Source organism: Eleginops maclovinus, chromosome 18 (genome assembly GCF_036324505.1).
Source record: "Eleginops maclovinus isolate JMC-PN-2008 ecotype Puerto Natales chromosome 18, JC_Emac_rtc_rv5, whole genome shotgun sequence".
Lineage (NCBI taxonomy): Eukaryota > Metazoa > Chordata > Actinopteri > Perciformes > Eleginopidae > Eleginops > Eleginops maclovinus.
The window spans coordinates 1,246,417-1,258,757 of record NC_086366.1 but is presented as its reverse complement, the minus strand read 5'-3'; the positions used below and the strand labels follow the sequence as shown (position 1 = coordinate 1,258,757).

General features: G+C 42.7%; 1 protein-coding gene across 5 annotated transcripts in view; it reads right to left on the bottom strand.

Moving 5' to 3' along the window:
• The window catches only part of gramd1bb (GRAM domain containing 1Bb), a 130,063-nt gene that overhangs the window by 19,043 nt on the left and 98,679 nt on the right, over positions 1-12,341 (bottom strand). For 3 of the 5 annotated variants that reach the window (XM_063906477.1, XM_063906475.1, XM_063906476.1), the window contains 4 exons: positions 9,573-9,783; positions 7,921-7,941; positions 1,825-1,845; positions 338-361 (listed from right to left, as the gene is read on the bottom strand). In XM_063906477.1, coding sequence (XP_063762547.1) covers positions 338-361; positions 1,825-1,845; positions 7,921-7,941; positions 9,573-9,783 — 277 coding nt within the window. The remainder of the gene's footprint in view (positions 1-337; positions 362-1,824; positions 1,846-7,920; positions 7,942-9,572; positions 9,784-12,341) is intronic. The other 2 variants (XM_063906472.1, XM_063906473.1) reach the window with 2 other exon arrangements.

Sequence of the window (12,341 nt, the reverse complement as noted above, 5' to 3'; positions counted from 1 at the left end):
GCCACAATCTGAAGCACCATGCCCCATTCCGTGTTGTTGGAGGCATTCAAGGCTTGACCAGAGGCCCTGTGATGATTAGTTTAGTACAGTTAGAAACTCAGTGAGTGTGTTACCACCTGTTGCACACCAGAATTAGCTGTTCCATCAAAGCATAGGGCTTTCTTTAGTTGAATGCGTGTTTAAAATAAGCCAATCAGATCAGGTGTGGCGCTGCGGTACGGTGGGAACAACACTATCTGAAGTGGATGTGATGGGAGACAGGCGGAGAGTCGTCCGTGCACCGGTCAGACTACCAGAGAGTTATCCAGGGTTGCACAAGAATACAAGTCATGCTTACTCTCAGGATGTGTTGTCTTTCATGCTGGGGAGAGAGGGGAAGAGTGTACACACAGGGAATACAAAAGGAAAGGAAATATAACAACATAAAACGGGGAGAAGGTATAAATAAAGCACTAGTAGAAGGATCCCACACTGTCACTCTGAGGGCTTCACAGGCACAACAGGCGGCTTTCCGGTGTCAACAATGCTCTGAAAGATTTCTCAAGGGGGGTTTCAGCGCTGCATAGAAATATACTAGAGCTAGCACGCCATCTTGTGGTGCAATAATTACATGCAACAGCCTGGCTGTGTATATTGAGTGTATCAGGAGGAGCTTCACCTTATGCTTCACTTGCTCCAGGGCTCATTCACACCTTTAGTTGCCAAATAAAGAGTTTTTAAGCTTTTAATGAAAAGTTATAAGCTTTTAATTTACCATGTGTGATGAATGTATAAAGATAAGGCATATTTAGAAATGTGCAATGTTTTAAGAAGCTGCCGGCAACATTAGAGCATTAGATCAGTGCTGATCGTAGACACAGGTCTACACTGCAAGGCTAACCATAGGGGGTTCAATAATGAGTCAGACTTACATTATGAAAGCCACTCATTCGGATGAACCAATTACACATTTTGCTCAATTCTCACAATTCTGACTTTTACTAAAAAGTGCGAATTTGGATTAAAATTCTGCATTTATTTAGAAATTCAAAAAATCACAAAATTCTGGACTGAACTTTTTCTCTCAACATTCTTGCTTTGTACGGAAATGATCAAAATTAGGAGTTTTTGTTTAAAAATTCTTTGTATTTTGACTTTTTTTATTTGACAGTTTTCTGTTCATCTTTAAAGTTTTATCAAAATCAATATTTTTCTGAGAAAATCAAAATACTGAATTTTTCTGAAAATCTTTTATTTGATTTTTTTTTTATTTACTACTTTTCTACAAACTTCAAAATCCAACCTTTTTCTGAAAAACTCAAAGGTTTTACTATTTTACGAACTTCTCAAATGTCTGACTTTTTTCTCAAAATGTTGATTTTATCTCTAAATCTCTCAGAGAGGAAGGTTGTGGTTCTGTAACATATAGGTGCAGTCTAGCTGAGAATGATCCCAATGAAAATGCAATACTTCCAATGCTGCTGGTGTCGTACATAACCTTTGCGTTTGAACAGGATGGTGTTATAAATGAGCAGGGCGACACACGAGGAATACTGTTCTCTCATTGGCTCGCTTGTTTGCATCAGAAACCACCTGTTGCTCTTCTAAGCCGCTGCTAATAATCCCTGCCTGGAGGACAGGTGACCCACACAGGTGATCTCAGTAAACAGGGTCAACGACCACAACCGATCATGTTGTGCACGCGCACACACACACACACACACACACACACACACACACACACACACACACACACACACACACACACACACACACACACACACACACACACACACACACACACACACACGTTGATAATGTAAATAATAATAGTGTGTGACTTACGTTGTACCAGCTTTGGCTCTTCTGTGGAGAGAGAGAGACAGAGGATGATTTTAACTCTGTGAAACTCAAACAGAGGGTCTGACATGTGAAGTACACACACATCGACAAGGTTACACTGTACTCACACACCTTCCCGCCAGGAGTTACAGAACATTATCGACATCACCAAATACAACACTGATCATTACAAAATAAAACGGAGAATATTAAGAGAAAGCTTTCAAAATAAAAGCCTTTCAGGGGGATATCTGCTTCCTTGACTTGCACAACAGAAAGTAATGTCCCTCGGAAGCTGCTGCGTTATCAGATATCCTGTCAATATGATGTCTCTCTCAGAGTAGGCAGGCGCTTCAGAGTACAGATTGAACTCCTTCCTGTGTTATAACAGCAGAGGGCAGCACAGATGTTTCCAAAGCATGAAGATGACATTTTAACATTTTTCAATTCATAAACAGACTTTCCGCTTTAACAGAGTCAGAGGGGAAACATGCAGGTGATCATTCAGAGGAGAGGAAGAGGAGGGAGAGGAGGAAGAGGACAGAGTGATATCCAGTGTGTGATTCCAGGAGGGGTCATATTCTGCTCTTTTTCAGGCACCGTGCTTTAATGTTCAGAAAGCTCTTATCTTCCTCATCCTGCCTGTGCTGCAGCTGCTCTATTCACCCTCTGTCTGAAACCAGAGCCCAGTCTGCTCTGATTGGTTAGCTGGCCGGCTCTTTTGTGATTGGTCAACTGCTTAGAGATGTCACAGGGATTTTACACTTTGTAGACCATTGACATGCACATTTATAACACGCTACTAGAATAATAGAGCCAATCAGACGCCTGGATCTCTTTTTTGAGTACCGGTGATTTGGTTTACCACACATTGATCACATCAAAATAAAACTGAAGATTTACGAATATTATCTTATTTTGACCCGGAGGATAATAGGAATTATAAAGAGCCGCAGTAAGTAGCCTGACGAGCTGAATGATCTCCGATTGTTGTGCGTATCCCTTAAAAACAGAACAGAACACATCTGATTCTCTCCTGAGCCTCCGGTGGTGTGAGTTTTCCTCTGACAGTGTGTGTGTGTGTGTGTGTGTGTGTGTGTGTGAGTGAGTGAGTGAGTGAGTAAGTGAGTGAGTGTGCATGTGTGTTAGCAGGCCTGATTGTGACGCTAGCCCGGCTAATGTGGGCTAATCTCATTTGAAGGTGACACACACACACACACACACACACACACACACACACACACACACACACACACACACACACACACACACACACACACACAAACGAGAGAGGAATTACCATCTGGATAAATTGTGTGTTGTGTTTGACTTGGTGTGGCTGCGTGTTGTTGTGTTTCAGTGTTTCAGTGTTTCAGTGTTTCAGTGCTTCAGTGTTTCAGTGCCTCAGTGTTTCAGTGCTTCAGTGTTTCAGTGCCTCAGTGTTTCAGTGTTTCAGTGTTTCAGTGCTTCAGTGTTTCAGTGTTTCAGTGCTTCAGTGTTTCAGTGTTTCAGTGCTTCAGTGTTTCAGTGTTTCAGTGTTTCAGTGTTTCAGTGCCTCAGTGTTTCAGTGTTTCAGTGCTTCAGTGCTTCAGTGTTTCAGTGTTTCAGTGCTTCAGTGTTTCAGTGTTTCAGTGCCTCAGTGTTTCAGTGTTTCAGTGCTTCAGTGTTTCAGTGTTTCAGTGCCTCAGTGTTTCAGTGTTTCAGTGTTTCAGTGCCTCAGTGTTTCAGTGTTTCAGTGCTTCAGTGTTTCAGTGTTTCAGTGCCTCAGTGTTTCAGTGCTTCAGTGTTTCAGTGCCTCAGTGTTTCAGTGTTTCAGTGCTTCAGTGTTTCAGTGTTTCAGTGCCTCAGTGTTTCAGTGCCTCAGTGTTTCAGTGTTTCAGTGTTTCAGTGCTTCAGTGTTTCAGTGCCTCAGTGTTTCAGTGTTTCAGTGCCTCAGTGTTTCAGTGTTTCAGTGCTTCAGTGTTTCAGTGCTTCAGTGTTTCAGTGCCTCAGTGTTTCAGTGTTTCAGTGTTTCAGTGCCTCAGTGTTTCAGTGCCTCAGTGTTTCAGTGTTTCAGTGTTTCAGTGCTTCAGTGTTTCAGTGTTTCAGTGTTTCAGTGCTTCAGTGTTTCAGTGCCTCAGTGTTTCAGTGTTTCAGTGCTTCAGTGTTTCAGTGCTTCAGTGTTTCAGTGTTTCAGTGCCTCAGTGCCTCAGTGTTTCAGTGTTAGGCTACAGCCTGAATCTCAATTTAGTAAAAAACCTCTTATTGATATTTATTTTGTCTTGGATTTATTTGCACTGCACTTGATATAATCCAAAACTAATCAGTTTATATTAATATATATATAAAAAAAAAAAAATATATATATATATATATATATATATATATAAATATATATATTAATATATATTTATATTAATATAAATATATATATATTTATATATATATATTTATATTAATATAAATATATATATATATATATTTATATTAATATATATATTTATATATATATATATATATATTAATATATATTTATATTAATATAAATATATATATATTTATATATATATATTTATATATTAATATATATATAAATATATATATATATATATATTTATATATCAATATATATAAATATTTATATATTAATATATATATATAAATATATATATATTAATATATATATATTAATATATAAATATATCAATATATATATATATATATATATATATATATAAATATTTATATATTAATATATATATATTAATATATAAATATATCAATATATATATATATATTGATATATTTATATATATATATAAATATTTATATATATATATTGATATATTTATATATTAATGTGTGATGAGGGTATATAATGGTGCAACAATGCTGTAATGGGAGGTATTAATGTAATAACAGCAACAAAAGCAATCAATGCATTGTCCCAAATATTTAATTGTGATTGCACATTTAAGGGTTTAACAGTTGGAGAGAGTTGACAGATCAGGGTCCTGTCAGGTTATAACTCGGGAGATGAAGGAGCATGGGGGGGGGGGGGGTCCTACAGCTGCACAGCTAAACAGGAAGTGGAAGGCTAATGGGGGCCAGCAGGGAGAGTCAATGGGTCAAATGAAAACAAGAAGAGATGCTTACTTTAATCAGGTTTAGTCTGTCATACTGAAAGAAATTAAAAGAGAAAGCAAAATGTTAACCAAAGCAGTGAGCCATGTGAACACAGAGAGGAAGAGGAGGAGGAGGAAGCTGAGGGATAGAGAAATTTGACTCTGAGCTGATATTGTGTCTAACTGATGCCTGATTGATTTTCAGTGTGAAGTTCAGGCTGCAGCAGGGAGGCGTGGAGCCTGTCTTTTATTTGGATTGCATTAGGTCAGGGTGATCGAGCGCACGTTGCCAGGACAACCTCACGCCATGTCGGGTCATGTGATCTCTGCTGGTGTGTGAGTGGGGTTGGACTGTGGCACGAATATGAAAAGTGAGGTAATCAATGTGTGTGTGTGTGTGTGTGTGTGTGTGTGTGTGTGTGTGTGTGTGTGTGTGTGTGTGTGTGTGTGTAGCGAGAGACTCATGACGCTGCTATTCACACCAGCCTGCCATTTATTGACTCTTAAAGCCTGTAGAGTGGTGCAGGAAAGAGTCCTAAAACCCTGAAATATAAAAACATAGGTTGCTAACAAATGTCTAAATGAGACGACTAAACGTCATCACGCCCAACGTTAGCCGCCTTTAGCTTAGCGGTGGAGACGTGAAGTCATGTGACCGTGCTGTAGTTCCTTTATAGCCCAACATTAGCCGCCTTTAGCTTAGCGGTGGTGACGTGACGTCATGTGACCGTGCTGTAGTTCCTTTATAGCCCAACATTAGCCGCCTTTAGCTTAGCGGTGGAGACGTGAAGTCATGTGACCGTGCTGTAGTTCCTCTATAGCCCAACATTAGCCGCCTTTAGCTTAGCGGTGGGGACGTGAAGTCATGTGACCGTGCTGTAGTTCCTTTATAGCCCAACATGAGCCGCCTTTAGCTTAGCGGTGGTGACGTGAAGTCATGTGACCGTGCTGTAGTTCCTTTATAGCCCAACATTAGCCTCCTTTAACTTAGCAGTGGTGACGTGAAGTCATGTGACCGTGCTGTAGTTCCTTTATAGCCCAACATTAGCCTCCTTTAGCTTAGCGGTGGTGACGTGAAGTCATGTGACCGTGCTGTAGTTCCTTTATAGCCCAACATGAGCCGCCTTTAGCTTAGCGGTGGGGACGTGAAGTCATGTGACCGTGCTGTAGTTCCTTTATAGCCCAACATGAGCCGCCTTTAGCTTAGCGGTGGTGACGTGAAGTCATGTGACCGTGCTGTAGTTCCTTTATAGCCCAACATTAGCCTCCTTTAACTTAGCAGTGGTGACGTGAAGTCATGTGACCGTGCTGTAGTTCCTTTATAGCCCAACATTAGCCTCCTTTAGCTTAGCGGTGGTGACGTGAAGTCATGTGACCGTGCTGTAGTTCCTTTATAGCCCAACATTAGCCTCCTTTAGCTTAGCGGTGGTGACGTGAAGTCATGTGACCGTGCTGTAGTTCCTTTATAGCCCAACATTAGCTGCCTTTAGCTTAGCGGTGGTGACGTGAAGTCATGTGACCGTGCTGTAGTTCCTTTATAGCCCAACATTAGCCTCCTTTAGCTTAGCGGTGGTGACGTGAAGTCATGTGACCGTGCTGTAGTTCCTTTATAGCCCAACATTAGCCGCCTTTAGCTTAGCGGTGGTGACGTGAAGTCATGTGACCGTGCTGTAGTTCCTTTATAGCCCAACATTAGCCTCCTTTAGCTTAGCGGTGGTGACGTGAAGTCATGTGACCGTGCTGTAGTTCCTTTATAGCCCAACATTAGCCTCCTTTAGCTTAGCGGTGGGGACAAGATGTCATGTGACCGTGCTGTAGTTCCTTTATAGCCCAACATTAGCCTCCTTTAGCTTAGCGGTGGTGACGTGAAGTCATGTGACCGTGCTGTAGTTCCTTTATAGCCCAACATTTTTTGTTCTTTACTTCAGCAATCATAAGTGGTGTTAGTAGGAGGAGATTATCCTGCTGAACTAAACGTGTAAGAATCAAAAACATTGAGAATATTTTCTGCAATAATCCAAAATCGCACGGAGGAATCCCATTGGACCAGGGAGATGCTGCCTTCAGGGTCCAACACAGGAATACAACATCCCTGCACTACTCTTTGCTCTGATCTGATATAAATTTAAACAACTAAAAGGAAAAAGAGGGATGAATCCGACAAGAAGCAAATTGGATGGACTAAGCTGGGCAATATGGATGAAGGACAGAGCTAAAATAAAGATGAAGTCTTCCAATAAAAACAAGAGGGGGATTTGTAAGAGTCTATCCCCGAGCAGAAGGGTTGTACACAGCAGGACAGATATCATAAATCTAACAACCAGTTAGGTTTGGTAAGAGGGGAAGTGGGTGCAGGAGGAAGCTGAATGAAGTAACAGAGATAGGAGTTAATTACAGTATTGTTTATTGGGGTTGAAATATTACATTTTAGGTTTGTAATCTGAAAAAAACCCCAAATAAGGCTCCGTTTATCCTTTGTATACGTGTGTAACTCTCAATTTATGTTTTTGCTCATTTGCTAATCGTTTTTAACGTGTGCTTGACTTTTTATTTAGTATTTAAGTTGACTCGTTTTGCCTTTTATTTGCACTGCCGGACAAATAAAGGATTTCTGATTCTGTATTTGATTTACTTTATACACTGAAGAGAGCATACTGGACCCAGATGTATCATGAAACCTTAACACAGACATTTGAGAGTGTCATCAGGAATCTTTCTACATTGCATATCACCGGAGGGGGAGAGAAAGGAGAGGACAGGAGAGGAGAGGGGTGAGGAGGTGTGGGATTGTCGGTTGTTAGGAAATGTCCATCTGCTGTGTGTGCAGATGGAGCTTGTGACAGTTGCATGGGAACAAGCTGGGTTTCAGGGTGAAGCATCGCACACAGGGACATTTCCACAGAGCAGCTCACAAGACAGGAAGTGGGGCAGGGGAGGGGGCAGGTTGGTGGGCACAGAGATATTTTGAAGAAACAGAAAAAAGAGTAATGCTTACTTTGGAAAGTCGCTTGTGAGACTAGCATGCAATCAGGAGAAGAACAAAGAAAAATCAGATAGAAAAAATGAAAAAGAACTGCAAGAAGAAACAGCTGGAAGAACCAGTCATCATCAGATGGCACACAGTATCATATGGCAGCGGCAGCAGCAGCAGTGTGTAGTGGAGACAACAAAACGCCAAAGAAACAAAAACAAGTGGTTTAAACAGCAGAGGGATGAGGACAGAATGAGACGTTGAGTGACGCTGAACATTTCGCTCAAATGCTTTGCAGAAAAACATTAGAGCCCCATGCACCTGTCTCACCACACAACACCTAGTGTTCTGTTTAGGGAACATCATCAACTGTTCCTGAGAGAAACCTACGGAGGCTAACAGGAGCAAACATGCTACAACTGTCAACTTCCATCAGGTGAAACGTGCTGCAGCTTCAGAGAGGATGCAGATTTAGAAACACAAATCAGAACTCATGCAGGAACATCTGCAGCAGCTCTTCAACACATGCAGCATCTAGAGAACATTCAGCAGAGGAAACATGAGCAGTTACTAAAAGCTGCAGAAACCAAACGCTGCAAGAAGCTCCAACACAACGGAGACCAGGGGACACTAAAGAGAGACGCACACAGCTGGAGACCAGGGGACGTTGGTCTCCAGCTGTGTGCGTCTCTCTTTAGTGTCCCCTGGTCTCCAGCTGTGTGCGTCTCTCTTTTGTGTCCCCTGGTCTCCAGCTGTGTGCGTCTCTCTTTAGTGTCCCCTGGTCTCCAGCTGTGTGCGTCTCTCTTTAGTGTCCCCTGGTCTCCAGCTGTGTGCGTCTCTCTTTAGTGTCCCCTGGTCTCCAGCTGTGTGCGTCTCTCTTTAGTGTCCCCTGGTCTCCAGCTGTGTGCGTCTCTCTTTAGTGTCCCCTGGTCTCCAGCTGTGTGCGTCTCTCTTTAGTGTCCCCTGGTCTCCGTTGTGTTGGAGCTTCTTGCAGCGTTTGGTTTCTGCAGCTTTTAGTAAACTGCTCATGTTTCCTCTGCTGAATGTTCTCTAGATGCTGCATGTGTTGAAGAGCTGCTGCAGATGTTTCTGCATGAGTTTGATTTGTGCTTCTATATCTGCATCCTCTCTGAAGCTGCAGCACCTAGACACCTGTCGGCCTCCGTAGAAATTGCTTATCTGTATCATGCTGGCCTCTATAAGCAAAGTGTGTTGTGTAAATGTGTTCACGCTGCAGGGATATCACAAGAACACATCAGTCTGAGGCAACACACAGAATGTCTGAGGAGGGGTTTGAGGTTTCCTGTCAGCATTTTCAGACATTTTTCCTATAAGGTGCAGAAACTGACCTCTCAGCAACACCCATGTCAAAGGGGAGTGTATGGGATGTGAAAATGAAAGGCTGGAATGGAGAGGAGGGTGCTGTCTCTCCGGAGGGCGGGAGAGTGATCGCTGCGACTCACTGGGTACATATCGGGGCGTTGAAGTCAATGACGAATCACAGAGGGTGTGTCACTGAATACAGACGGGCTGCCTCAGACGCGTTAATGCAGTCAGTTACTGAGTGATGCACTGGAGCTGCTGCATCACAGGTGTGATGTCACTGTTGGGTGGGGCGGGGGTGGTGGGGTGGGGGGTGTATAACAGGTGATACGCAGCTTCACCTGGTCGCTTACCTTTGAGTTTTTCCCGCCGCTTCTCGCTGACTGCAGGGAGTATGTTCTCTGGACGACCTGCTCGGGTGTAGAGGGGGATTTGTCAGAGGAGTGATCTGAACCTTTCTCCACCATGTTCTCTCCCTCCGGGCTGTGTGGGGTGGGGGAGCGCGAGCGTTTACGCAGCACAGGCGAGCAGGCGGGGGTGCTCTTGTTTGAGTTACTGGCAGTGCTGAAAGACAAAGAGACGGAGAACAGGGAATGAGAAAAATAACAAGTAAACTTCAAAAAGAAATACTGCTCACTACATACTGACATACACCTGAACATCAGCAGGAGAGGACTCTTTAAAGTAGAGACACTACATACTGATATACACCTGAACATCAGCAGGAGAGGACTCTTTAAAGTAAGGACACTACATACTGACATACACCTGAACATCAGCAGGAGAGGACTCTTTAAAGTAGAGACGCTACATACTGATATACACCTGAACATCAGCAGGAGAGGACTCTTTAAAGTAGAGACACTACATACTGATATACACCTGAACATCAGCAGGAGAGGACTCTTTAAAGTAGAGACACTACATACTGATATACACCTGAACATCAGCAGGAGAGGACTCTTTAAAGTAGAGACACTACATACTGATATACACCTGAACATCAGCAGGAGAGGACTCTTTAAAGTAGAGACACTACATACTGATATACACCTGAACATCAGCAGGAGAGGACTCTTTAAAGTAGAGACACTACATACTGATATACACCTGAACATCAGCAGGAGAGGACTCTTTAAAGTAGAGACACTACATACTGATATACACCTGAACATCAGCAGGAGAGGACTCTTTAAAGTAGAGACACTACATACTGATATACACCTGAACATCAGCAGGAGAGGACTCTTTAAAGTAGAGACGCTACATACTGATATACACCTGAACATCAGCAGGAGAGGACTCTTTAAAGTAGAGACTCTACATACTGATATACACCTGAACATCAGCAGGCGAGGACTCTTTAAAGTAGAGACGCTACATACTGATATACACCTGAACATCAGCAGGAGAGGACTCTTTAAAGTAGAGACACTACATACTGATATACACCTGAACATCAGCAGGAGAGGACTCTTTAAAGTAGAGACGCTACATACTGATATACACCTGAACATCAGCAGGAGAGGACTCTTTAAAGTAGAGACTCTACATACTGATATACACCTGAACATCAGCAGGAGAGGACTCTTTAAAGTAGAGACACTACATACTGATATACACCTGACATCAGCATGGAGAGGACTCTTTAAGTAGAGACACTACATACTGGAGATACACCGGACATCAGCAGGAGGGAACTCTTTAAAGTGAGAGACACAACATACTGATATACACCTGAACATCAGCAGGAGAGGACTCTTTAAGTAGAGACACTACATACTGATATACACCTGAACATCAGCAGGAGAGGACTCTTTAAAGTAGAGACACTACATACTGATATACACCTGAACATCAGCAGGAGAGGACTCTTTAAAGTAGAGACACTACATACTGATATACATCTGAACATCAGCAGGAGAGGACTCTTTAAAGTAGAGACACTACATACTGATATACACCTGAACATCAGCAGGAGAGGACTCTTTAAAGTAGAGACGCTACATACTGATATACACCTGAACATCAGCAGGAGAGGACTCTTTAAAGTAGAGACTCTACATACTGATATACACCTGAACATCAGCAGGCGAGGACTCTTTAAAGTAGAGACGCTACATACTGATATACACCTGAACATCAGCAGGAGAGGACTCTTTAAAGTAGAGACACTACATACTGATATACACCTGAACATCAGCAGGAGAGGACTCTTTAAAGTAGAGACGCTACATACTGATATACACCTGAACATCAGCAGGAGAGGACTCTTTAAAGTAGAGACTCTACATACTGATATACACCTGAACATCAGCAGGAGAGGACTCTTTAAAGTAGAGACACTACATACTGATATACACCTGAACATCAGCAGGAGAGGACTCTTTAAAGTAGAGACTCTACATACTGATATACACCTGAACATCAGCAGGAGAGGACTCTTTAAAGTAGAGACTCTACATACTGATATACACCTGAACATCAGCAGGAGAGGACTCTTTAAAGTAGAGACACTACATACTGATATACACCTGAACATCAGCAGGAGAGGACTCTTTAAAGTAGAGACGCTACATACTGATATACACCTGAACCAGCTCTCCTTTCACACACGCACACAAAAGGTGCAGTAAGTGATCCGAGAGGCAGAGCGGCCGCCAGGCACGGTTACTGGACATGGCGTTATGCAAGCCATTACGTCACCGCCGGCTAATGTGTGTTGCCATGAATTACTGATCTGCTGTTCCAGCGGTGAAGCAGACAGCTGCACCAGGGGCCGGCTCACTTTAAAGCCCTCACATCTGGTTAATACACGGGGAGGGACGGCGCCAGCCAGGTGTGTTATGGTCCCTCTCACATCAATTTATATGATTACCAAACGCTGCTCAGTGACTGTCGTGCACAGTGGGTTGTCTGCACTGATGAGTCCCCGCTGACCTGACTGATCTCCCTCTGTTCAACCTTTATTAAGAGACCTAGACGTCTGCTGATGCCAGGTGAAGACGACTACGTGACTGTGCAGAGCGGAGGACACGTTCATATTCAGCTTGCATGATAGTCTGAGTCTGGGTTTCACACACCAGCCGCACACATGCATACTTTGTGTACATAAAATATCA